The sequence below is a fragment of the Leguminivora glycinivorella genome, chromosome 8 (genome assembly GCF_023078275.1).
Source record: "Leguminivora glycinivorella isolate SPB_JAAS2020 chromosome 8, LegGlyc_1.1, whole genome shotgun sequence".
Classification (NCBI taxonomy): Eukaryota; Metazoa; Arthropoda; class Insecta; order Lepidoptera; family Tortricidae; genus Leguminivora; species Leguminivora glycinivorella.
In genome coordinates, this window is record NC_062978.1 from 3,096,849 (window position 1) to 3,123,142 (window position 26,294).

At 38.2% G+C, this 26,294-nt stretch overlaps 1 protein-coding gene across 6 annotated transcripts in view; it reads left to right on the forward strand.

Moving 5' to 3' along the window:
* Positions 1-10,740, forward strand: part of LOC125229027 (vascular endothelial growth factor receptor 1) — a 102,810-nt gene extending 92,070 nt beyond the window's left edge. For 5 of the 6 annotated variants that reach the window (XM_048133788.1, XM_048133791.1, XM_048133789.1 and 2 more), the window contains 2 exons: positions 929-1,167; positions 10,604-10,740. In XM_048133788.1, the coding sequence (XP_047989745.1) occupies positions 929-1,167; positions 10,604-10,645 (281 nt within the window). In that variant the 3' untranslated portion in view covers positions 10,646-10,740. Of the gene's footprint in view, positions 1-928; positions 1,168-10,603 lie in introns of those variants that run through there. The other variant, XM_048133792.1, reaches the window with a different exon arrangement.
* Positions 10,741-26,294: the final 15,554 nt, after the last annotated feature.

The following is a 26,294-nucleotide window of genomic DNA, read 5'->3' on the forward strand; positions in this document are numbered from 1 at the left end:
CGTATCGAATTTAGCACATCAAGTTATTGTTTTCTGTAGTATTTGACTTAAGAAATCAATATTTATAGCTTGCGGGGATTAAAAGTGCGTGATGACTGCGTATTTTTAATTAAACATGTGTGTATGTTTTTTTTTAATTATGGACTCAAAACGGTGTTGGCCAAAAATTTCAGATTAACTATTTCAAATCTGCACAACCTCTATTGTACTAAAATTCTTTCGTTGACTAGGTATGATTATTTTTTCTAAATATACTGACGTCAGTCATAGATATTCAAGATTAATGTGATGTTGTTTTTGCCTACTAAAACTTTAAATAATTTTTTTGCATTTTTAAGTCGTAATAAAATATGGTACTATTTCTGTCAGTTGATTAAGACATCTTTGAAAAAGAGTCAAGTAGCCTATTGAACGTCTTTTTTTTCAACAAAAATTTCATTTCAATCTGCACACGTATATTCTTTAACTAGGTATGATTTTATTTTGAGTGTCAGAAGTGCCTACTAAAATACATACAATACTTTTCTGTCATTGATTTCTAGGGTTCCGCACCAAAATAGTACAAACTGTACAAAGGCAACCCTGCTGACCTCATCATCCTCCTTGCGTTATCCCGATTCGTCGCGGCTCATGGGAGCCTGGGGTCCGCTTTGACAACTAATCCCAAGATTTGGCACCAGTTTTACGAAAGCGACTGCCATCTGACCTTCCGACCCGAAGGGTAACTAGGCCTTATTGGAATTAGTCCGGTTTCCTCACGATGTTTTCCTTCACCGAAAAGGGACTGGCAAATATCATATGACATTTCGCACATATGTTCCGAAAATCTCATTGGTACGAGCCGGGGCTCGAACCCGCGACCTCCGGATTGAAATTCGCATGCTCCCTCTTAAAATCCTAAAACTAATTACAAACATAATCATTTCAGATGACGAAGGCTACCTAGCGATGACTCCAGCGTCCAACCAGAACATATTCAGTCCACGCGTCGGCGCCACCTTCGATTTCGACGCTCGCAAGCTCAACGGACGCTCATCAGCTTCCAGCCAGGGATCAGAACTCACCCCCATGCTCTCCCTCAACCATCTCACCCCCTCCGACTCGGACGAACCCCCCACCTCCCCCTACCTCAACATGATCCCCCGCATCGAAGAAGAAACAGACGAGGTATTTGAAATAGATAATAAAAATCTCAAAAACTCACAGAACGCTGTGACTAACCCGACGTATATCACTTTCCCGTCGCTGGATAAAAAACTGGATGCTAACAATTATGTCAATGTTAATGGGCACGGGATAGTCAAGTGAAGTACTCGAAATATTGGTTTTATTAAGAATTTTCTCAAAAATTACTTACATTCCGATTTCGACAGCATTTCAATGTAGCATTGCTACTGAATGCATTCCTACGGTGAATTAAATTTTCCAGTACATAATACAGGATGAAATAAAAAGGACCGTCCAAACTTTGAAAAGTGACTTTTGAGGTTATACTGAACAACTTTTATTATAAGACCAATGCTGAAATCGCGAAAAAAAAATTGGCTGTTCCGTAGAAAAGAGCGGCATCATGACAGTCGAATATATGAAACAGCCAATTTTTTTTGCGAATTCAGCATTAGTTCCATAACAAATCTTGTCCATTATAACCTTAAGTCACTATGCAAACTTTGAACGATTTTTATTTCACCGTGTATATTTTATTTATTTTGACATTTCAAGGTGTCGAAAGTAGAACTGCGCTGCAGTACTTTCACTTGTTCTTGTTCTCATTTGACCATTTTCCGTACATTTATTTCAATTCCCAAGTTATTGTATAAAATAATCCACATCCCACCGGCTTGGAGTAACACTTAGTACAGTCAACATCGAATATCGCTTTGGTCTCACTATTATGATATTGTCTGTACTTCTTATTATCTTCAAATAAAGCAGTACTTTCAGCAGTGCTTTCTTAAAAAGTAGAAAAATGTTTCTACTTTAAGATTTTTTTATTTACAAACCTTTTTTATTTGGTTCAATCGACGACTATTTGATGTTGACTGTGGGTAGGTACTATGCGTCTAAAAATAGAGTAGATAGGTATGGATGGGCTGTACAATTAGTTCTATTTGTTACCTACCTGATACTTATGCTAAAACCAAAAATATTAGAGTACATAATTGTTTGCTATACATATAAAAGGCCAGTGTTTTGTCTCGTGGACTGTTGTAGTCTTTTGCTGGCACTTAACATGGCAGTATTTGGCAAAAATCGAGAGGCATTCGTTTTGTTTTGATGAACAAGGACAGAAATGACATGCAAAGAAAATAGGTATGTGGCAAATACAGCCATTTAAAGTGTCTATGTCCTTCTTGCAAAAAGCTTATAGGGGTAAACTCGTCTCATTAGGTGATACGCCTAATTCGGTGATACAAGCTTTGAAGCACTATTCCGAAAGACGATTTTTGGTTGTTTCACTGAATTAGGCGAGCTTACCCTGTATAGATTATGGCTTATTCTGTCGGTAATATTGCATGTAAATTTCTCTTCCATTCTTTCTTGAAAATGATTTCTTTTCAACCTTATTTTCAATGCCTTGCCCTAACTGTCTGTCTATTATTTTTTTAAGTTTGTACCAACTTTTACTAAAATTATATTGTCAGGCTTATTGCACTTATTAATTTTTATTTCAAATCCAAAGCTAAATGTAACTCTGGAGAAACCTCACGATATAATTATAATTATGTCTCTAACTACCTATATGATGTTAGCCAGACTTTCTTCAAAAAAGTACATATTTTTGTAATAAAATAGGATATTTTTATGTACCAGACTTTGTTTTTAAATATAGGTATGGAACAAATTGGCATGCATTAGGTACTCTAGTTTTTTAATCATAAAGTTGAAATAATAATTTGAATAACAATCGAGGTAGTTGTGTGTTTTTATGAGATCATGAGCTTTATCATAGATTAAAATATAAGAAGATCATAAGGACGCGCATACACTACACCACACATAGATGGCGCTACAAAAAAAATGTCTTGTAGCTTTCGATTATACTTATAGATGGCGTTGTGTCACTTTTGACATAGATTTATGGCTCGAAAGTGACACTTAACGCCAATCTACAAATAATCGATGGCGACAATGCATTTTTTGTGGCGCCATCTATGTGTGGTGTAGTGTATGCGCGTTCTTAGGCGGTCGCTTCTTATGTTTAATCTATGGCTTTATTGACTTTTCGCCGGTGGCGACAAAAATACTGAATATGTAGTAGGTACTTATTAGTTACTTAATATATCTGTAGAGCTCGAATCGTGCGTTTCTTAATTTTTGGCATTTTTTTTATTTTACGTCAATTTTACTCCGAAGCACGAGCACTTTCTATCTCAGTAGGAAACAAAAAGTGTCCAAGAATTCATACATTTTTGTTACTTTCCTCATTTGTTATCCCATACCAAATGTATGGAAACGGTAACAAAATAAGAAAAATCGTATGGGGCATTTTTTACCCAGGGTTGAAAAATCTGAGTAGAAATAACATAAAAGTCTAAAATACACAATTAAAAAAGATGGCAAAAAAAGAAACGCTCAGATTTGGGCCTTGTCACTGACGAGGGGTTAATATCTTGCCCAGCAGGCCTAGCACATGATGGCCGCGGGAGTATGTCGCCGCGAGATAGACTACCCGTCCTTATGTCATTAATACAATTAGACAAAGACGTGTCATCTATCTCGCGGCGACATACTCCCGCGGCCATCATGTGCTAGGCCTACTGATGTTATATTCTTATTTGATTTATTCAAATTAACCATAAACAAGCTAGCTTTTTACCTTCTAAAATTAATTTGCGTTGCCGGTATTATTAACACACTTAACTTCTTTTATTGATAAATAAAAAAAATCCGCTCAAAATCTTGAGCGTACCTGATACTTATTAAATGTACGAAACTTTATGTTACGTTTACTTGCAAATTTTATTACTTTATAATTATGTTGTTATTGATATTGATAGTTTATAAGCATTACTTTAAGGACATCGTCTAGTCGTTAGGTACAATCAATGGTAGTCATATTAGAGCTTTTCTTTTTTTTTGCCAATATTTTTTTTTTAAATTGTTTTAGGGAATTTTAGGTCAATTGTACTCAGAATCACGAGCACTTTCAATCTCACTGGGAGACAAAAAGTGTCCCAGAATTTCCATACATTTTTGTTACTTTCCTCTTTTGTTACCCCATACAAGATGTACGGAAAATGGTAAAAAAATAAGAAAAAATCGTATGGGACAATTTTTTAACTACTAGGATTGAAAAGGCTAGTAATTCTGAGTAGAAATAGCATATTTTTTTCAAAAATATCACACTTCATAAACGTGGCAAAAAAAAAAAGAAATGCTCATTAACCGAATCCACCACGCTTATTGGAAGTAAAGGTTTATTTAATTGGTCTATCTCTTGCGCCATAATGGATATTAATATATTAACTATTCTGTGATGACTGTATGGCTGCGTTCTCACTATGTAATCATCGTCTTATATAAATATGTGAACAGTTCCGTTTAAATATGTAATATACTAGAGATGCACCGAATATTCGGTTACTATTCGGTATCCGGCCTATTCGACCCTTATTTTAATATTAGGCCGGATACCGGATAGTGACGTACTATTCGGCCGGATACCGGATGTGCAATTTTTCATTGAATGATTTTGGGGTAAACAATTAAAATGTAAAAAAAAACAGTTACGGTTATAATACTTATAATGATAGCGCTTTATTATTAAAAAAATAAACATTTTCTTAAATAAACAAAAACGTACTCCGCGCGATGTTCACTACGAAACAAGTCAAAACCTGCACGACGCGCCCGCTCCCTGCTTAAATTGTAGGCATTGTAGGTAAAATTCTGCTGTCCGAATATTCGGCCGATGGTAGGGCCGAAAATTCGGTATCCGGTATCCGGCCAAACAACTATTCGTTGCACCTCTATACTATACAAGTCATGACAAGACGGAGCACGACTTTCATCTGTCGTTACGATTAATGCCTGATTCGCATGTTAACACGCGACGAAAATATGCTCTAGATACAATTTGAATGGGACATTGCGGTGTCAGTTTGTTTAAAAAAAGTTCAAGAGCAAATTTTTGACGTATATTAACGTACGAATCAGGATGCTAGTGGGAAAACGGCCTATGTGTGTAATTCGGGTTGGTTGACTAAAATAAGCCTGTATGAAAAGTAAGTTCAGCTGCAACGTAATTTATTTCGCTTTCCAATGAAAATTAGTAATTAATTTATATTAATAGTTTTTTCATCACACTCCCTCGTAAACTGTGTTATTACATGCCTGCCTGATACGTAATGAGCTATTTTACAGTCCTAGGGCGGTAAAGTGAATACCTGGGTCTCTTCCACGACCTGTCAAAAGTTACAAGATGGCGGACGAATGTTCGAAATGTCAGCGTAGGTCAGCAATTCCCGTTAAGTTTGTACATTTGGATCACGTCTCCGATTTGGATAAAAATTGGTAGGCTGATAGAGTCCATGATGCTGAGCAAGATCCACTGGGTTTCCCAAAATGTCCTAGGTTGATTGTATGAAACTTTTCTTTTTTGTTACCGAAAATGTATAGAAATCTGGTAACAAAAAAGGAAGGTTTCATACATACAATATATTTACTTTAAAATTTGGTTATTACTTCGCGAGCGTGATGAAAAACGTTGTATATATCACGGCCGGCTGAAATTACAAACTCGAGTTATTAATATATCAAACGGCCTCTCGTTTGTAACCCTTCACTTTTCGCCCTTAATACACAATGTAGGTACTATTATCACTCAAAGGAGTCACTTCAATTGTAAGTGAATTGACTGTTTACCATTAGACCATTACCATAGTCTAGGTATGTACAGTCAGCAATACGCTTTGCGCATTTTCATACCGACATAGAAGCAAGGGATCACTTTTTTGTGCCAGACTGTACTCGTACATTTACTACATATTTAATTTTAATTACAACCTGTACTAATAGGGAGCCATATTATATGTGATTATGAATGTATCATTGTCAAAGTGGAATAATGATTGTATTTTTTGAAACAGCTATAATAAATTACGAAGCCATTTTAAAATATTTTATTATTTAACACTAAACATTGCTTACACGAAAAATATCACTAAATGTTTTTAGCATATCGCTGGCTGTGTGACTCAAGTTGACTCAACCTCGTATAGTTGGGCCATTTTTTTTAAAGTTGTCCACCCCACTTTTTTTGGATTTGGAATTTTTTATGTGCTTTCCACTCAGAATCGCGAGCTCTTTCCATCCTAATAGGGTAAAAAAAGTGTCTCAAGTTTTTTTTCCCATTCCGTTACCATTTTTCATACATTTTGTATAGCGGTAACGGAATGGAAGGTTTGAAAAATGTATGAAAATCTTGGGACATTTTTTTTCTGTTACCAGGATCGAAAGACCTCGCGATTCTGAGTATGAATCGTGTAAAAAATATCCATGTTACAAAAAAAGTGGGGTGGACAACTTTGAAAAAAAAAATGGCCCAGTTACGTTCGGCCTTACCACTCAACATCGTATAATAATCGCTTTAGTATGCAGATCGATCTGCGATTCGTGGTCATACGATGTCACGCCGTGTCTTGCGTGGGTGACGGTCACGCGACGTTCGCGCGACCGTCGCCATCGCATCGTCTACTTCCATATCGATAAGGTTTGATTTCGTATGCGTCGCATCGCCGTCGCGCGACCATCGCGCGACCGTCGCCCACGCAAGCCACGGCGTCACACAGTCAACCTTCGATATGCCGTCACTGACATCATCCTACTTATCATACGAAAAATACAATATTGATGTCTTTGTCTCCCATTCACAGAAATTTCATTAAATTTGAAACCACTATTAATATCAAAATGAGATCAAATTATTATATTGTCTTTTAAACAATGTTAACAATGCAACATGCTGAATCTACTGAATTAAATAAATGTATTGTAATAATTTTCCATTCATCATTCATAAGGAGGAATTCATCTGTATAAAAACTGGCAGGCAAGCATGGTCTCGCGATAAATGATAAAATATTAGGCCGTCCCTATCGCACTATTTGTATAAGTTCGATGGACCCCCTGGCCCCGTAGCCGAATGGCATTTCTCCGACGCCAAACGAAAGCGATACGCCGCTGGCTCTGTCGCGCCAATACGCAAGCGCGATAGAGATAGATATCTACTAGCGCTTCGTTTCGTGAGCGTTTCGTGAGCGATTGTGCCATTCGGCTAGCCACCCTGATGTCTTACGCTGTGTCTTGCGTGGGTCGCGCGACCGTCGCCGTCGCGTCTCATCGCATCGTCTACTTCCATATCGATAAGGTTTGATTTCGTATGCGTCGCATCGCCGTCGCGCGACCGTCGCCCACGCAAGCCACGGCATTATCATATTTATCGCGCGACCATGCATTGCCTGTCTGGTTTCGTGTTAGTCGTCGCCTTTTGCTTTACAGAGCAAATATAAAAAAAAAATATAAAAATATCAAAGACTGTCAATGAGGAAAAACCTATTAAGTGTGTATTTGTACCTACAACTACATACATGTAAGAAAACATTTATGTCATTGCATGAACGAATGAGTCACCTAAATTACATGCAAATATTTACATTTTTTTATAAAAAAATATTTGAAGTAGGTACGTAACAACAAGAACACGTTTTATGACAAAATAGCATCGCATCAGATGTCGTGAATTATTTTCCTTCATATAGGTACTTAGTTGCGTAGGTATTAAGTTTTATGGCCGCCAGCGATCCACTGAAAGAATAAATAATAATAAGTATGTACAATCAGAAAAATATATTTTGGATATTCATATGAATGGTCCTATAATAAGTAAGTGCTTATTATAGGACCATTCATTTGAATATCCATATGGACGGACGGACGGACAGACATGGCGAAACTATAAGGGTCGACTACGGAACCCTAAAAAGGGGGAGGCCTTTGCCCAAAAGTGTGCTCTGAATAAAATAACAAATTAATAGTAGTTTAATTACACAAGGGTACTTACATTTGTAATAGCTTGAAGTATGCTGGAACCGACCTGTCACCGAATGAAATTACTTTTTTTTTAATGAAAATTTAAAAATTAATTAACATAATTCAAAATGGTCTTCGGCACGTTAGAATTTTGCTTCGTCTCGTTATAATTTTCATGCTGCCGAAACTTACATATAGAGGTACAGTAGAGCCACAATAATCATTAAGTTCAGAAGTATTCAAGTTTAAATGAAAGTTTTTAGGTACTCACATCAGATGACGCCAATTATTATTTGTATTGCTCCATTAGTCACATTTTTCAGCCCCTGAGAACAAAATATCAATTCAATTAATATTTACCTCGAATAAATATTAACTTGGGTGATTTCAAAAAAAGTCAAATAGGTATTTACATATATATCTTCTTTTATGATTAATTGAGCTAAGAAGAATTCGTACATCTATCATATGTAAAATCCCCCGATCGACCCCCGACGGTGTTTGTTCTGTGGGTTGATTACTTACGCACCTTTTAGAAGAATGTTATTTTTTAACAACTAAAATGTTTCTTGATTTTCCTGGCAGAATAATGATCGAATAGTGCTATGGAGTTTAGAATTAATTGAAAAGTGGACAAATCCCTGTTTTGTGTGAGCCGTTGTCCAGAAGCCCTGAATTAAAGTATCACCCAAGACAGTATTAGGGTCTTTTAAATTGAAAACATGTCTAAGGGCTAGTTGCATGACCCACAGTTGACAGACACAGCAGAAGTCCATATATTTACATACCTACTAAAATATTTAACGAACGCTAAATTGTGTAACGGAGGGTTTGATTCAACTGACCTTGAGAAAGGTCGATAAATTAGGCAATTGTTACTTACCTCACTGACTGAGCTACTGTTTTTATTTACACTTGGTTTTTGTACGCTTGGGCCATCATTGTTTGTTTTATTCACAATTTGTGATGTTTCAGACTTGTTATTGTTACGTGGCTTCCCATTTGTCGTCTCACAGAAGACATAAAGTATTAACATAAGGAAAATTAGAAATTTTAACATTATTTTTTACAATTGTGAACGAGTTCGTTTCAATGACGAATCAGAAATGAGAACTATTGATAGACACACACAGAGATACAGCTGTTATACCGACTTGTTTGTTATGATAATTTCAGTCTCACTTTGTTAACTTCAATTTCCATAAAAAAAGCTTTCAGCACTTTTGGTACGAGTATATTCGTTCGTTTTAATTGAAACGTGCGGCTTGAGTGAAACGATATGCCTAGATTTAAATTAATTTATTTGTTTGCATTTAAAATTTATTCCTTACAATATTCCTCTGACGATAGCGAGAAACGTTTTTTCTATCGCTGCCACTCCCTGAAAAGATTTAAGAAAATGATTACTATCTCTAAAAACGAACATAAATAAGGTACTTATTTATAATACATTTTGTGAATGATTCTCGGTTAGTTTCGTTAGACTATATTGACCGGGTTATGGACCGTGATTACCTTACAATCACGATCAGGGGATCGATTTTTAAATTTCGAACGCACGAATTCGCCGTTTGAAAGTCTGTGGAAAACGACGTAATGCTATTTTTGAAAAAGGACGGCTAGTTATTTTAAAACTACTCGTTTTCGATTCTGTTAGTAGAATTTAAATCGCTAGTAGTGGAGATATTATTGAACGAATTTCACGAAATCGAATGGCCGAAATTCAAAAATCGCCCCCCAGGTAATCACGTGATTATAAGGTAGTCACGGTCTATATCCCGGTCAATATAAGTCTAATGTAACTTATTTTATAACATAAAAAAAATCTCTAAAATTGTACTTACATCTTTGCATGCCTCCACAAATCCTAAAGGAATGTCCAGTAACATTTTTCCAAAGCTAGCCAGTGCCTGTGAATGAAAATTGATGTTAACTACAGTATACATGAAGATGGTGTTTTTAGTGAAACAGTATGGGCATCTTTTCGCATGCGGTCTCGTAGACAGGTAAGTAGTAAACTAACATTTTCCATTTTCATACTAACATAAGACCCTTTAGCACAACTTGCCTTGTCGCGTGCGAGTTTATATATCGAGCGCGACTAGGCAATTTGTGCTAGAGGGGCTGAGCTTCTTCCATGAGTATTTTGACAGTTTAGTTAGAATATACGTTATTTGATAGTGTAAACGCTGTGTAAACGTCACGCAAAATGACAATCACTGTATGGATAAAGTGAACAGCGCCACCAAACGGTTAGAACCAAAAACTACATATGAGTCGCTTAACTTCAAACCTGGGTAAATCCATACTGCTTTAAGGTTGAATATATAAAAATATAATATGATCTGAAAGATTATCAACCTTATAGCAGAATGGATTTACCCAGTTTTGAAGTTAAGCGACACATATTTTTTCCTTGAAGCTAAACGCTCTTGTGTAACGTATTTTCAAAACGTCAAAAAACCATGGCATAAGCTCTGCCAATAATTTGATGATTTACTTAGATTAAAAAAATATAATTTACTGACTCCTGATTCGTGTTTCATTGTTGCCGGTGGTGGTCGCGCAGGGGCGTGCGGGGCAGCAGCGGTGGCGTTATCGGCACACCTGACCGCAGCCGTCATCAGTCCCAGCACCACGACTAGTACCTTCAGGTCTACATACATATCTGTAGTACCTCCGTGAGTTACACCTCCAGGCAGGCAAGCACGGTCGCGTGGTAAACGATACAACGTCAGGCCGTCCTTTTCGCACTATATTTAGTGCGATAGGGCCCGCACCGGTGCGATAAAGTTTATCCAACTGTGCTCCCGCAGACATACCTACATATTTATAACTGCCGTTACCTACGCGCGGTTTCACTTATATGGAGTACTGACATCCGTGACGATAGTGTTTTAACACTAGCATTTACCTGTGACTTCGTTTTTGTTGAGTAATTTGGATAACGCCTGATAAAAAGTTAAAGGCAATAATTCAATTTGATGACGCTTACATCAATTACCAGGCGCTGCCTCAATAATCTCACGTAAGTGAACGTAAGATAATAAGAGTTTTGAATGATTCATGGTTAGTTTTATTAGACTTATATTGACTGAGATATACATATACAGACCGTGATTACCTTTTTCACTCGGGAGCTCAATAAAAATCAAAAAAGGTAAATTTCACGGTCTATCTCCTGGTCAATATAAGTCTAGTGAAAGTAAGATATTTTTATTATAATCTTAAGGGATGAAAAGTATTTTATGACCTTCCTCGGGACTCAAAGTAACTTTTTACCAAATTTCAACTAAATCAGTTCAGTGGTGCTTGCTTAAACCACTAAACTGATGAAGAGGTAACAGATAGACCAACAGACGCTTTCGCATTTATATTAGTATGTATTTGAACTGACCGTGACGAGTCAAGAGATCCCAGACATGTACAAATTGTAATTCGTCTCGGTAGTTCAAAAGGCCGCTTGCGTGGTCGATAATGAATATTCAATGACTAGTCAAAAGGATCTTTTGAGAGCTGAGGGCCTCGTGTTGTTTATATTTTGTTTGTGTTATGTTGAATGTTAATTTGTTTTTCATAGATGAAGTGAAGTTTAGTAAAAATTGTAAAAATGTAAATAAATATGGTGTACTTTGTTATAATTTAAATTTGACGTAAAGAAACTTATTTTTTTTATCATGCTGAAACATCTGAGAGTATTTTTAATTTATAGGAAAAATTGAGAAATTCACACCTCCGGCAGGACTCGAACCCGGGACCAGGTTTTGCCGGGGCAGTTGCTCCGCCTCCGTTGCTATGTTTGTCATAGTGACTGCCCCGACAAAGTCCAGTCCTGCACCGATAGCATGGTCGCGCTATAAACGATAAAATACGGCCGCCCCTATCGCACTTACAAATAGTGCGACCGGGACGGCCTGATGTTTTATCATTTATCGCTTGCCTGCCTGCTGGTGGTGTGAGTTTTTCCACTTTTCCTTAAATTTAAAAATATGTTGACGTAAATATTTTTTTGTGGATTTTGATATTTAAATATCATTATTAATTGTTGTTGGCCATGATTTCCCTAAAATGTTGCGAGTTACGAAGCAATAAAGGTAGATACATTGTGTTTTGCCACATTGTTTGCTATTTCTATTAAACTTCTCTTTAACTTGGCTTATTAATTTTATGATTTAGAGCCGTTGGTAGAATGATAATACATAATGATTTTACAGAGGAAATGGCAGCTTATATTAAATGTAATATTTAAATACCTAAAGTTTTATTTAGGTATCTGAAACAATTCTTAATTCCCTTCTTACTTTAAAATATAATAAATCAGTCCTCCGAGTATAATTATTATCAGGGCCCGTAATTTTCAAGCCGATGACATCAATTTGACGTTATTCATCAATCAATTTAATCATGTACAAATGACTTCAAAAGTGAGCTACTCATACGTGAAATAATTAATACCTACTTGATACGTGAAACGCAAAAGGAAACAATTTTGTTTCGTTTTTATAATATATTGAAATATGGTAACAAAACTATTTAATAAAAGGTATGTATAAAAATAAACAAATAATTTAACTTACTGTTCACGTATCAAGTAGGTATTAATTATTTTACGTATGAATAGATTAGTATTGAAGTCATGATTAAAATGATTGATGAATAATGATTAATTATTAAATAGAACTCTTGAATCATTCTATATGCAGCGTGACGTCAAATTTATGTCATTGACATGAAAGTTACGGGCCCTGATTATTATAGATAACTTAAGCTTAAGTATAAATTTTTTATAAGTAAACTATTTCGACTTTCTTAAAGAAATATAAGTTAATAATTCAAAACTATTTTAGTAAGAATCTATGTGAGCTTCTGTTGAAAAAATAAATGAATGGTTTTACTCTTAACGTTTTATTCGAATACTGATCGTGACCACTACCTAAATGAGGAGGCACACTCAAAGATTATGCGCCCGATGCGATTAGTCCATTGTATTGTATTGTAGAACGGGCGATTTTCCGCAACTCGACGTCTAGCGCCTATTTTGCGTGATAAGAGGGAGGGGTTGGCTAGTCCTGCCATCCCAACTCCTCGAGAAATCCTACCAGACCCTTGATGTTGAGTAGGACCTCGGGGAGGTCTCTCGGAGATCCGAGATATTTTGCCCTGTATGGAGCCACCCCGATGCACTCCAGCACCACGTGAGCAGCTGTTTCCTCTGTCTCCATGCACCCTCGGCACAGGGGACTGTCCGTAGCACCTGTTATGAAAAGATGTTTGTTAAATAGTCCATGACCTGTTATGACACTGGTTACCATTCTCAGACGGACCTTCCCTAGTTGAAGGAGCGTTCTTGTGAGTTTTTCACTGATGCTGGGCATGGCCATTTTCGCTTGCCTGCATCCAGTCTGGTTTAGCCAGTGTGCTGTGTGTAGTTTCCCTGTATATGATAGTAGCATTGAGCGTACCTTGCTGAATGGTATCGGGAGAATTGGTTCTGGGCCAATGGCCCCCGCACTCGACCCCTGTCTGGCTAGCTCGTCTGCAGCATCATTACCTCGGGATCCGCTGTGTCCCTTGATCCATTGTAGGATGATCTCGTTTTTATGACTTACCTCCATTAGTCGTTTATGGCATTCGTGTATGAGTTTGGATGTAATTAAATGGCTCCTTAAAGCCATAAGGACTGCTCTACTGTCAGAGAGTATGCGGATGGAGGATCCTACTACCTTCCTTGCAGTTATAGCAGCTGCCGCGTTAATGATGCCCATGCACTCAGCTTGGAAGACCGAGTTGTGAGCTCCTAGCGGAGTGGTAATCGACATGTTCAGGTCTTCTGAGAAGGTCCCAGAGCCCGACCCGTTGTCCGTTTTCGACCCATCTGTGAAGATTCTAAGCTCCTTGGGATTGAGCCCCTCGTAGTTGTCGTCCTCGTATAATTGTATCTTGTACCTTTTATCGAAGATGACATGTTTTTGAATTCGATCCGTACCTGACCTGAGGATTGGGAATTCGTCGTATACTTTTTCCAGGCATTTTGTGTGAAGAACTCCTGTGTTAGACCAGATGTTGAGTGTATTTAACCTTACCGCTGATAAGCTTGCTTCCTGCTGTATGTGCAGGTATAGCGGTGGAAGGCCCAACATGACCTCCATGGCTGCCGTCGGAGTAGACTTCGTGCAGCCAGTGGTAGCCGCACATGCGAGCCTTTGGAGTCTTTGTAGTTTGTCTCGCACGTTGCCTAGGTTTGTTCTTGGCCACCAGACCAGAGCACCGTAGCAGAGCATTGGCCGGACTATCGTCTTGTAGAGCCAGAGGGTGATTTTCGGGTTGAGTCCCCATCTCTTACCGATCATCCTTCTGCATTGCCAGAAGACGACTGCCGCCTTGTCTATTCGTTTGTTGATGTGATTGTTCCAGCTGAGTTTGCTGTCGAGGGTTAGACCTAAGTACTTTACCTCTTCTGTTAGATTTAGCTCAGCTTGGAAGAGTTTTGGTTTGGTAAAGTTGCCAAGAGACCTTTTGTTAGTAAACATTACCATTTCTGTTTTAGTGGGGTTGACTGATAGGTCGAATTCTCGGCACCAGCGTTCCACAATTCGAAGCGCTGACTGAGTGAGATCGCAGACTGTACTGGCAAATTTACCTGATATTAAGATCGTCAGATCGTCTGCGTAACCTATTGTATAGAAGCGTTCCTCGTTCAGTTTGGTTATGAGGTTGTTGACCACTAGGTTCCATAGCAGCGGTGACAGGACTCCCCCTTGAGGGCATCCCCTGACCGCCTTTACTGCCTGTGGCTCCCCAGCATACCTTATAGTCCTTTTGTTTAGCGTGTTCATGATCCACTGAATTAGTCCAGGTTCCACGCCGTGGCTTGCCAGGGCGTTCCCTCCATTCCAGTCCATTGCACAGATAAAGAATTTCGTACGTGAAAGCGCGAGAAGATATTTTTTCCTCTCTCACATATGAATGACAGTAACAGGCCTAGACAGTTGCACAAGCGCCGCCAGGCGGGATAAAATTTAATGTCGGTGATTCAGTGAATTTAAGGTCAAACTTATCAATGAGGAGGCTCATTGATAAGTTTGACCAAATCTGATAGAAAACAGCAATCAAAACTTGAAATATATATTATGTACCTATAGTAACAATCAAAGCTCGACACATTTTACTATTTATTTTATTTATTTATTTATTTATTTATTTATTAGTAAAAACATGTTTACATGACATTACAGTAAAACCAATGCGTCACGAAACTTAGATAACATAAAAGAAAAAAACAGTTTGTAAGAACATGAAAAAAAAAAAACAATAAAGTTTAAAACTAAACAATTGATTTGGGCGATGACGTAACTGCGTGGCTCCGTTGCGTCGTTTGCCCCGGTGTAGGATTCGGCAAATTGCCCCGGAACCGCCGAAAAACCACACCTTTCGGCCAGAAGTCTGCGCTCGCGATGGTGTCCTGCAGCGGCCGCGGCACGCGCACAACGAACGAGCTGAAGTGCACGTAGTGACGCGACTGCAGCTGTTGCACCCTCAGCGTGTAGCCAGTCTTCCGGCGAACGTAGTCCACCACCTCGTCTGCCACGGCGGAGTAGTGCAGGCGAGACACATAGAGCGCCCTACTCGGTGTTGCGACCCGTAGACCAGAATTAACCGGCTCTGCAGTGCCACACAGAGTCTTTCGAGGCGCCCTGCGTGTCTTGTTTTTCTTTCCACTAGTGTGAATCCCTCCTTATCCACACTGGCGCAGGAGGACTTCTTGAGTGGGGCCCGTTCATCACACACCTTAGTAGGTGCCTTGACCCGGTCAGCTGTTCGAGGCTGACCCACAACATCAGCATAAGCACGCTGACGTAGTGTCGAGTTTACCGGTGGCGGTCGCGCGCGCAGGGGGGGCGCGCGCGGAGCGGCGACACGTGCTGCACTTTTTACCGTGTCAGCATTGCGCAAACTGACCGACCGAACACTAGTGTCAGGCCGATTTATGTCCATATTAATATTTGAATCAGCCGTCCGAATTGGGGCATTCCGCAAAGCAGCGATTTCGTTGCGTAATTCGGCTATTGTTGTTAGGCTAGCTTCAAATTTAATTTTAACTTCCGCTAAACTTGATTTAAGGGCCACGATTTCCTTTTCCAAGCAGCGAACGTCGACTTGATCCGGCTCACGCGACGTCAGGATGGTATCCGTCGCTAAAAACTCCGGAATCCGGTCTTCATTCTCCTTCAGGATCTTCTTAATATCTTGAAGGGTCTTTTCTCCGGTTTCATCACCTCTCCGGTGAGGTACATATGTGCCGACGATCCCCAGGGACTGGCACAGCACTTGCTTCGCTTGGCAGATGTCCTCGATGGTAAAACTCGACGCACGAGAACTTATCTGCATAGCAGCAGCCGCATCCATCTTTCCTTCCCGCAACAGCTTGTTTTTTAGTTGCAGAAAGGCGAGGAACTCGTTCACGATGGGTTGACTCGGTTTGGAGAGATCCATCGTGTCAAATCGCCAACGCGACTCGAGCCGCGCTAAATTCGCAATTTATTTTAATTATTACTCATCAACGCGTCTACATCGCTGCGCGCATTGAACTCGACTCGTTTTACTTTTGTTACCATCACTAGGCTGTTGTTGTCACATAAAATGATCAATATTGTTAGTCGAAGTAATTTTTATCTTTTTTTTAACTGTAAGGTGGCTACTAAATTTCTTATAAGTGAAATGGTCCCTTGCCGCACAAAATACTATTTTAGCGTCGAAGACCTATATGGTAAATCAAAATCGAATAGTTTTGTTATCTCCTGATACCAGAGGTGCCGTTAGCCGAATGGAATTTCTGCGACGCGAAACGAAAACGAAACGCCGCGAAAGGTAGTCTGGCTCTGTCGCGCCAATACGCACGAGTGATAGACATACCTAGATATCTACGAGCGTTTCGTTTCTTGAGCGTTTCGTGAGCGTTTGTGCCATTCGGCTACGTACCCTGACCTTTTAGCATAAACCTATAAGTACGAGCTGATGAGTCCAATACATCAAGCGAGACTTCAAGTATGGACTCGCGCGCGACAAGCTAAGTTGTGCTAGAGGGGCTGATAAGATTATTTTACCGGTCATTAAACAGTAGCTACTGAAATTGGTTATGTTCTAATGTTGATCCCTAAGTTTGACCATTTTTTGTTCTGTAGCCTTAATTCTGTCCCATTGCTGGGACACCTTAACTTGTTTTGGGATTGCTTAGGCCACCCATTTCTTTCTTCAGTCATTACGGCTTGCAGAATTCTCCTCATTCATTCTCGCGCCACGCGCCAGTCTGCTTATTTTATTATGCTTCCAATTTTATCACTTAATTATATATGTGGATAAAGCATCCGTCACGCTTTGCCAAGTATGTCTGTGTGAGAGTGACATATGTTTATCCACGTGGATAAGTGATAATAAGTTTTTTTTGCAAAAAATTCATTTTTGGCACAAGCTTTTATCGCTGACTACTTTTCTTTCAACAGTCATCTACTGCTCTCCGAGACGATTCTAAAAACCCCTTACTCGATGAGGATACGACGTTTTATAACAGAGTTCCTAATATGACCACCTTTCTGCTCCATCATCAGGTCAGCTCCATGATACCATAATATTGGGAAGTGGGTCAAATTTAGCTTCTAGATTTTGACCCAAACTAACATGGCAAGTTGCATAAAAGCTTGTAAAAATGGAAGCATAATACCTACGCCGGCAGGTCGCCCCGCCATCTCTCCTTTGGTCTGCCTGTGCCTTAGCTTAAATTATGCCCTACATGATAATTTCTTAAAATGTGTATAAACGCACTTTGTCTTACCATATTTTTAACCCTTTTCAGCGTGCCCTAGGTTAGCCGCGTGGGTACACAGTCTTCTGATCATCATCTGATCTACGTCTACCTATCCATACTAAAAAAAAAAAAACTGGGTTCTTCATTTGATCTTTTTTATTTATTTCCTACTTGCATATCTTTAACAAAACGGTAATAAGAACACTGGATTCTCAGCGTTTCACCTTGACAGGTTCAGTACAATATCATCTCCTAGCGGTTTTCACAAGCATCACAGGCTGTGACTCACAGCAACTATATTCAGAACTGAATACCTTCGACATCGCCAGTGCGCTTTTAGGTGACTGTCATTGTTTAGTATATAACCTTTTTTTTTCACTCAAGCTATTATAACTCATTGGTTCAAGCGCGGCTTCTGGCCTGCTAGTAAAAAATATAAATGTCAAACTTCAAAATAAATTCAGTGTCATCCCAAAGTATGTGGCAACTGGCAACAGCCAAATACTAAAGACATACACATAGAAAACTTTTATTCAACATCACATGAAATTGTTACAAACCGTGAAAAAGTGTTTCATTATATTTGTTGAAGTATAAAAACTTAATAACAGCGAGCAGAAATATACCAACAGCCACCGCAGCGGAGACGCTTAAGTGGCCTTTCACACCCAGATACCCAAGCAGACGGGTTCTGAGGTGTCGAACCATCCATTCCCTCTCAGAAATATAGTGCAGCTGCAGAAGAACACCAACGCAGAGGCCCCTGTCAGCAAGCTCAACTCGCAGAACCCGGTAAGCCAACGTAGAACCCTTTGATATAGTATAGTATGTAAATAGTTCACGGAATGCGCGCGGCCTGTTGACTGGAATGGAAGTTGGCTTGCGCACTGCCGTGCGTTTAGATAGGTAGCCTCTCTTCATAAGTAAGTATGGTATGATAAATATCTATATCACAAAATACTTATTTGAGAATACATAAATGTTTCTAGACATGGGTGTTTTCTAGATATATAAGCATTTATATATTCTACTAGCTGTTGCCCGCGGCTTCGCTCACGTTAGAAAGAGACAAAAAGTAGCCTATGTCACTCTCCATCCCTTCAACTATCTCTACAAAATCACGTCAATTCGTTGCTCCGTTTTGGCGTGAAATACGGACAAACAAACAGACACACACACTTTCCCATTTATAATATTAGCATGGATATATCGTTGTCTTACCCAAGCCTTTGTAACACCACACAAGCCTTATTGAGCATACCGTGGGACTCAAAATCTGTGCGAGAATGTCCTAATAATGTCCTATAATATTTATTTATCTTTTATCTTTCGAATGTACGGTTGACGACCGGTTTGGCCTAGTCGGTAGTGACCCTGCCTGCTGCGCCGCGGTCCCGGGTTCGAATCCCGGTAAGGGCATTTATTTGTGTGATGAGCAGAGATATTTGTTCCTGAGTCATGGATGTTTTCTATGTATATAAGTATTTGTATATTATATATATCGTTGTCTGAGTACCCATAACACAAGCCTTCTTGAGCTTACCGTGGGACTCAGTCAATCTGTGTAAGAATGTCCTATAATATTTATTTATTATTATCTTTCGAATGTAGATTTGACTCCTCTCAGAGTACCTTATAAGTACTTTAGTCACTGCAAAGATGCTGGATGAGATTAGCCCAGGACCGGGATAAGTGGCGTACACGAAGGTAGGCCTATGCTCAGCAGTGGGCGATTAATGGCTGAAATGATGACGGTGAATGATGCTGTGGCCAATGATGATGATAACGTTCTAATTTTCGAGGTACCTACGCTTGAATTGGCCTATACATATGTATGGCAAAACCGATGGATCGTACGAGAGGAGTCGATAGGCCTGCGGCCGTACGAATGTGCAATGCGTTTCTAGATCCTCTTGGTAGATAGATAGATAGAATACTCTTTATTGGCACACCTCAGCAAGAGATACAGAAAAAAGATACAGCGGAGACAAAACAAATTACCTAGGTATAATCTCTTTTTCGATCACAAATGAGCATTTCTTTTTTTTTTGCCATTTTTCTTATTCTGACTTTTTTAGGGAATTTTAGGTCAATTGTACTCAGAATCACGAGTACTTTCAATCTCATTGAGAGACAAAAAGTGTCCCAGAATTCCCATACATTTTTGTTACCCCACACAACATGTACGGAAAATGGTAACAAAATAAGAAAAAATCGTCTGGGACAATTTTTTTAACTACTAGGATTGAGAAAGCTGGTGATTCTGAGTAGAAATAGCATTTTTTTTTTCAAAAATATCACATTTCATAAAAGTGGCAAAAAAAAGAAATGCTCAAATATGTTGGATGTACACGATGAGCGGGAACTCGCATGCGAGTTTTACTGTGGCATTTATTGGTGTGATCAACAATGTAGAGTAAGATGCAAAATCGTATGGAGAAAATAATTATGAATAAATTCATTGTAACATTCACTAAATCGCATACGATTTCTTACACCATGTAAATGAGCTATTAACGTTGCCACAGTATAATAAAAAGTACTATCGTACAGTATGGCCACTCCCGCTCCCCGCTGAAAGTGCCGCCTACCCCCTCTCGGTTACCTCACAGTTACCGCTTGTCAAAAACGCGAACAGTCGACCTGTCATATCTCACTCATACAAGCATGGTACGCGTTCACCTACACATACTACACAAGCTTAGAATGTGTGCTAGGAACGCGCCTCTTTCGTATATTTGATCGCCAGTGTCCGAAATGTGAAGGATTTTAGCAAAAATGAATGGCGATTTTCTCAGATTGTTGGTTTGGTGCTACTTTAAAAGTGGCTTGATTATCATAATGATATAATGTTTTGAGGGAATTATAAATAAAAATGCAGTTTTGAACTTATCATTTTATCAATCCAACAAAGAGTCCCAGAAGTCTACACATGCTTTGGCACCCTGAAAATAACAATATGAATTAGGTTAGTAGTAGGTATTTGTGAAAATAAAATAAAATGATCCGCCCATAGTTTTATTAACTAACAAACAAACTATCGCATTAACTGAAGACAATATCAAGATACAATTTAAAAATAGTACATTGTGCAACAAGGGGAGGAAGTTGAATATTACTAACGAGAGCAAATTAAATCGCGACGGCTTTCCGCGCGAAGGCTTACTTTGCTTTTCGAAAACTGATATCAAAATTGCATTTTATCCACAAGAGTGCAAAGTAATTTCATACAAATTTTAACTTGATGTCTTAAGCTGGCTGGTAGAATTTACCTATAAATAATGATTTTCAATCATAAATATTGAATAGATTGATGGATTTGATTTAGTGTTATGTTTATAGTCAGTATTTTCTTCGTGTTGGTGTGGTGAAAAATTCTGTGTTTCACTCGGCGGCAAAGTTTGTTTAATCTTCCTGCCTTGAAACCCTCGCAACGCTCAAGATTCCACTTTTTGAACCACTCGCTACGCTCGCGGTTCAATATTGGAATATTTCGGTTGCTCAGGTGGCACGTTGGCACGTGCGGTTAAACAACAACTTTGCCCCCTTGTAAAACAAATAACTATTAAAGACTCGAGATAGTAATATTCATACTCCCCGAGTTACACACAATGTTTTTCATCACACTCGCAATCTAAAAAATATGTAAATAGATGTAAAAAAAATTAAGCACGGTACAAGAAATTTCATTATTCCCTTGGGAAAACGATTTTTTATAACTCACGCTTCGCCTGCGTGCTATAGCCCATTTAAAGTGCGGGTGTGATGAAAAATATTTTGTTTACCATTTTACTATTTTGGACAAAAAAAATTATTGTTTTATGACTAAACACAAAAAACGGCTATGATTAGCTACGCTAATTAAATTCTTTAAAAATTTTCAAGCTGTTTGAGCAGTCAGTTTTTCTACCATTTAAGATAGTTTTATTTCACTAAAACGATATTTGTTAATTTTAAGCAATATATCAACTTACATATTTAATTGCTTCTATTACACCAAAAGGTATGGATATTAAACTTTTGCCCACGTCGGCTAATACCTGAAAATAAAATATATATATTCAGGGAATCCTAACAGGATCACTAACCAATATTTTCTACTACGACTTTTAAACTCATTATAAGTATTTTTATTTTAATAAGTGTACCTATTGCACTTTTTCTCCAGAGTTTTGGTAAGTCATCCTCCCATCGTTTGTGTGGTCTTCAATTCTTCCTCTTCTCTCCCCTGGGATACCATTCACCAAAACTCCGGAGAAAAAATGCAAAAAATAGAGAAAGATGGAAGGAGCTAGAGGACGCCTATGTCAAAGACAACCTGACAATTAAAACAGGAACAATTTCGAAGAGGAAAAAAAAAAGCAAAACATAGAATACGAATAGATACATAGTTATTAATCCTTATATGTATTGTCAGTGAATAAAGGCTATTTTTATTTTATTTATTTAAGTGTACCTATTCATCATTTCCCAACCTCAATAAAAATCTATCCTGCTGTATCTTAGTTCTGCAATGGAATATTTCCCACCTGGTGCCCATGAAACGAAATAAAGTACTTAGTTACTTTTTTCTAGATAGGATTAAAGAAAAAAGAAATATATTAAAGACAATAGAAAACAGAAGAGGCGTACTAGGACCAGCGGTATCAGCACGCCATCTATCATACTATTTATAGGAACCACCCTTAAAAGAAGTACAATTTAACCACTGTAAAGGATCCCACTGTAAAGGAGGAAAAAAGTGACAGCGCCTAAGAATTGCCATCTGCTGCCGTCCTTGAGACTGACCGTCAGAAGGTCCCTTAATGCGGGTAAGTGGGTTATACTTACAGAGGGTTTTTTAGTAGCTTTAGTCGGAGCAGCAGTGGTAGCACTACCACCAGCAGCAGTGGTAGCGTTGTCAGCACACGACACGACCACTAACAAGGTCAGCAGAACCACCAGCAGTTTCAAGTCCAAAAGATTCATCGTGTTTTTCGCAACTGATTGGGAGTTTCCCAGACATCGCTTTTAAAGATTTCCTTAAATACCGTGACGTCGAAATAAGCATAATACACAATGGGTGTTTTATATTTTTTGTCTTGTGTACGATGTTCTTGTTGCCTAATGAATAATTTTCTAAAATGTTCTTTTCGAACCTATCATACTCGTATGCGTATTATGTGGTCTAATTAATTATTGGCATAAAGCATCAGTTGTGTTACTATATTGTGTTGAGAAAGGAAAAATCGTTCCGAAAAAAATATATAAATAAATAAATATTATAGGACATTCTTACACAGATTGACTGAGTCCCACGGTAAGCTTAAGAAGGCTTGTGTTGCAGGTACTCAGACAACGATATATATAATATATAAATACTTATATACATAGAAAACATCCATGACTCAGGAACAAATATCTGTGCTCATCACACAAATAAATGCCCTTACCGGGATTCGAACCCGGGACCGCGGCGTAGCAGGCAGGGTCACTACCGACTGCGCCAGACCGGTCGTCAGGTCGGTCGTGTATATAATATTTTAATAGGCTACTTGTTCCTAGTCAAATTAGCTTTTTTTTTAAGAACTGTCAAAACGAATTTGAACGATTTGCTATGGTTCTCTACTACATATGGAATTAATATGAAATCGAATTGAGTGACGTCACGGTCAATTCAGTTACTTTATATACGTGAGTGTGCACGGAAAAACGTTCCACTTTGTCGATTGCTATAAAGCCGCTTTATCAGTTTATTCATATGAAGATGCAAGTAAATCTCGCCTTAATGGTAACCGACAAAGTGGGACGTTTTAATAAACACACTCACATATTTCTACCGGAGTTATTAAATAGAAATTCGATTAAAAATTACTTCTGTCCATGTTTTTCTAATGATTATCTGATGCTTTATTTCGTGCATGGTATAAAAATACTTTATTACACACCTCAATACAGAAAACAACACAGTATGTATAAATACTTATACTATATATACAAATAATTATTTTAAGAACGGTCAAGTTCCCTATTCTTCTAATACCGGTTATTCTAATCCAATAGATAAAATGAAAGAAAGAAAGAAAGAAAAATATTTTAGATAAGTAGGTAATTTTCCAAATGATAATGATAATCTATATTATTTGTGGTCATGGTTCGTTAATATTTCTTGTATGTGGGTAGCTTTTGCACATTGTAATTTTTCCTCAGTCACCCGTTGACCACGAACGCCGTAAAGAGTTCGAAACGTCGGTATGAATTTTAAATTCATTATACGCGATTTAATCCGTTTCCATAGTTTTATTTCATATAATATATATCGTTGTCTGAGTACCCACAACACAAGCCTTCTTGAGCTTACCGTGGACCTTAGTCAATCTGTGTAAGAATGTCCTATAATATTTATATTTATAAAATAAATAATGATGATGACAATGACAAATGTTCCTCTCATCTAATCTGAGGTTAGCTGGAAGAGATCCCTTATAGGGATAAGTTCGCCTTTGTACCTCTGTTCCTGTAAACTGTATATGAATCTGTTGTACACAATAAAGTGATTGCTACTACTACTAAGTACTACTACTACAAATAATAAATAGAATCATTCTTTTCGTTTGATGTTAAGTCGAATTTCAATAAATAAATGTTTTGTATCATAAATAATTTATTTCTTAAAAAGAGTAGGTAGGTACCCACAGAGGTAGTAAGATACAAAACCTATGTTTTATATTAAAACTAATAAGTGTCGCGTGGTCATCTAGATTCATCCGAAGAGGGTAAAAAATGTTTCGACCGCTTCGGCTCCCTGTAAAACAAAGAAATAATATTACATTTGTAAATCAGTAATACAATTGGTCCTATTGCAAAAGTTGCTCTGTATTGCCCATGTTCTCGTATTAAATCCGTCAATTATTTTAGCTATATATTATCCCCCTTATTCATAAACGTACACTAAAGTTATCAAGGCGATAAAGTTCGTTTGTCCCTTTCTATCACACCAATACGTCGGAAAGAGACAAACGAACTTTATCGACTTGATAACTTTAGTGTACGTTTATGAATAAGGCGGTATGTATATAACAGGTTCTTTAAGGTTTTTTATAAACCTAACCTAGTCACCTAAAATCCATACTAATATTATAAATGGGAAAGTGTGTGTGCCTGTTCGTCAGTATTTCACGGCGAATGGATATAGTTGAAGGGATGGATAGTGATATAGGCTATTTTTGTCTCTTTCTAACGCGAGCGAAGCCGCGGGCAAAAGCTAGTATTTAATATTTTTCTACTACCAATATTTTGATGCTGAGTGTAAAATACAAAGCCTGTTAAATGGTGAATATGTTTCTGGGCAATTAACACATAACAGCAATATTGAAAAATTATTTTTCTACTCCCGAACTGTTATTCGTCATTTACAGGGTCGTGCACAGATCTTTAAAACCCTACATAAAGGTCTATTCCCCAAAGCCAGCGTCCGCCGGCTTTCCGCGCATGCGCGCAGTATCGAAAAAACTGAAAACGCATTGTTTGGCTCTGTAACCATGGCAACGCCTTATAACGACACTGCGGGCGTGCGCGGAAAGGCTTTGCGCAGCCGAGCTGACAGTACAAACCTTTGAGTCAAAATACAGGAAACAGTGTGAATTTCACGAAATTTATTCAAGAAAACTATTAAAAACTAAGTGCATGGTCGTAGAAAAAGTATTGTATGCAACGGTGTTTAACTGAGTCAAAAAATACTCGTGGCGTCTCAATAACAATTTTCGGCTTCGCCTCAAATTGTTACTCACGCCACTCGTCTTTTTTGACCTCCTTTAAACGCCTGTTGCATAAAATACTATAATGAATTCATTCAAAAATTCGCCATGCACTTTTGCATCTCACTGTACATGTCAATGTCAAAGCAAGTACACTCATCAAGAATCAATAGTTATTAATACGCAGAAATGTACCTAATACGGTACAAACAAAGCCCGTACAAAAAAGCAAACGGTTTAAAACTAGATGGCGCGACCTGGAAGTGGCCAAAATCATATTTTCCCGAAATATTTTTGCGTGTTCATAGTTTTTATAAGAACAAATGACATACTTCTTTATTTTACCCAATATCGTCAATACACATTTTGAAAAAAATAAATTGTAGGCATCATCACTGTAGTTATGAATATGATAGTATTTAATAGGTGGCGCTAAAAAAATTAAGTAGATGCGATTCTTAGTATGGAGACTGTAAATTCTATATAAATATAATCCTTGATATGTACTTAATAAATGTAGGTACATAACTAATAAGTAGAATAACTTACGTCTTTACACGCCTTCGCCAAACCCAAGGGAACATCGAAAATACTTTCGGCGAGTTTGTGTAGTACCTGTGTAAAGAAAAAAACCACGTGTAATAGTACATTACTACAGAGGCCGGGACAAATGGGGTTGCCGGCCCAAGACATATAGACGGCCGAGCGAAGCGAGGCCGGAT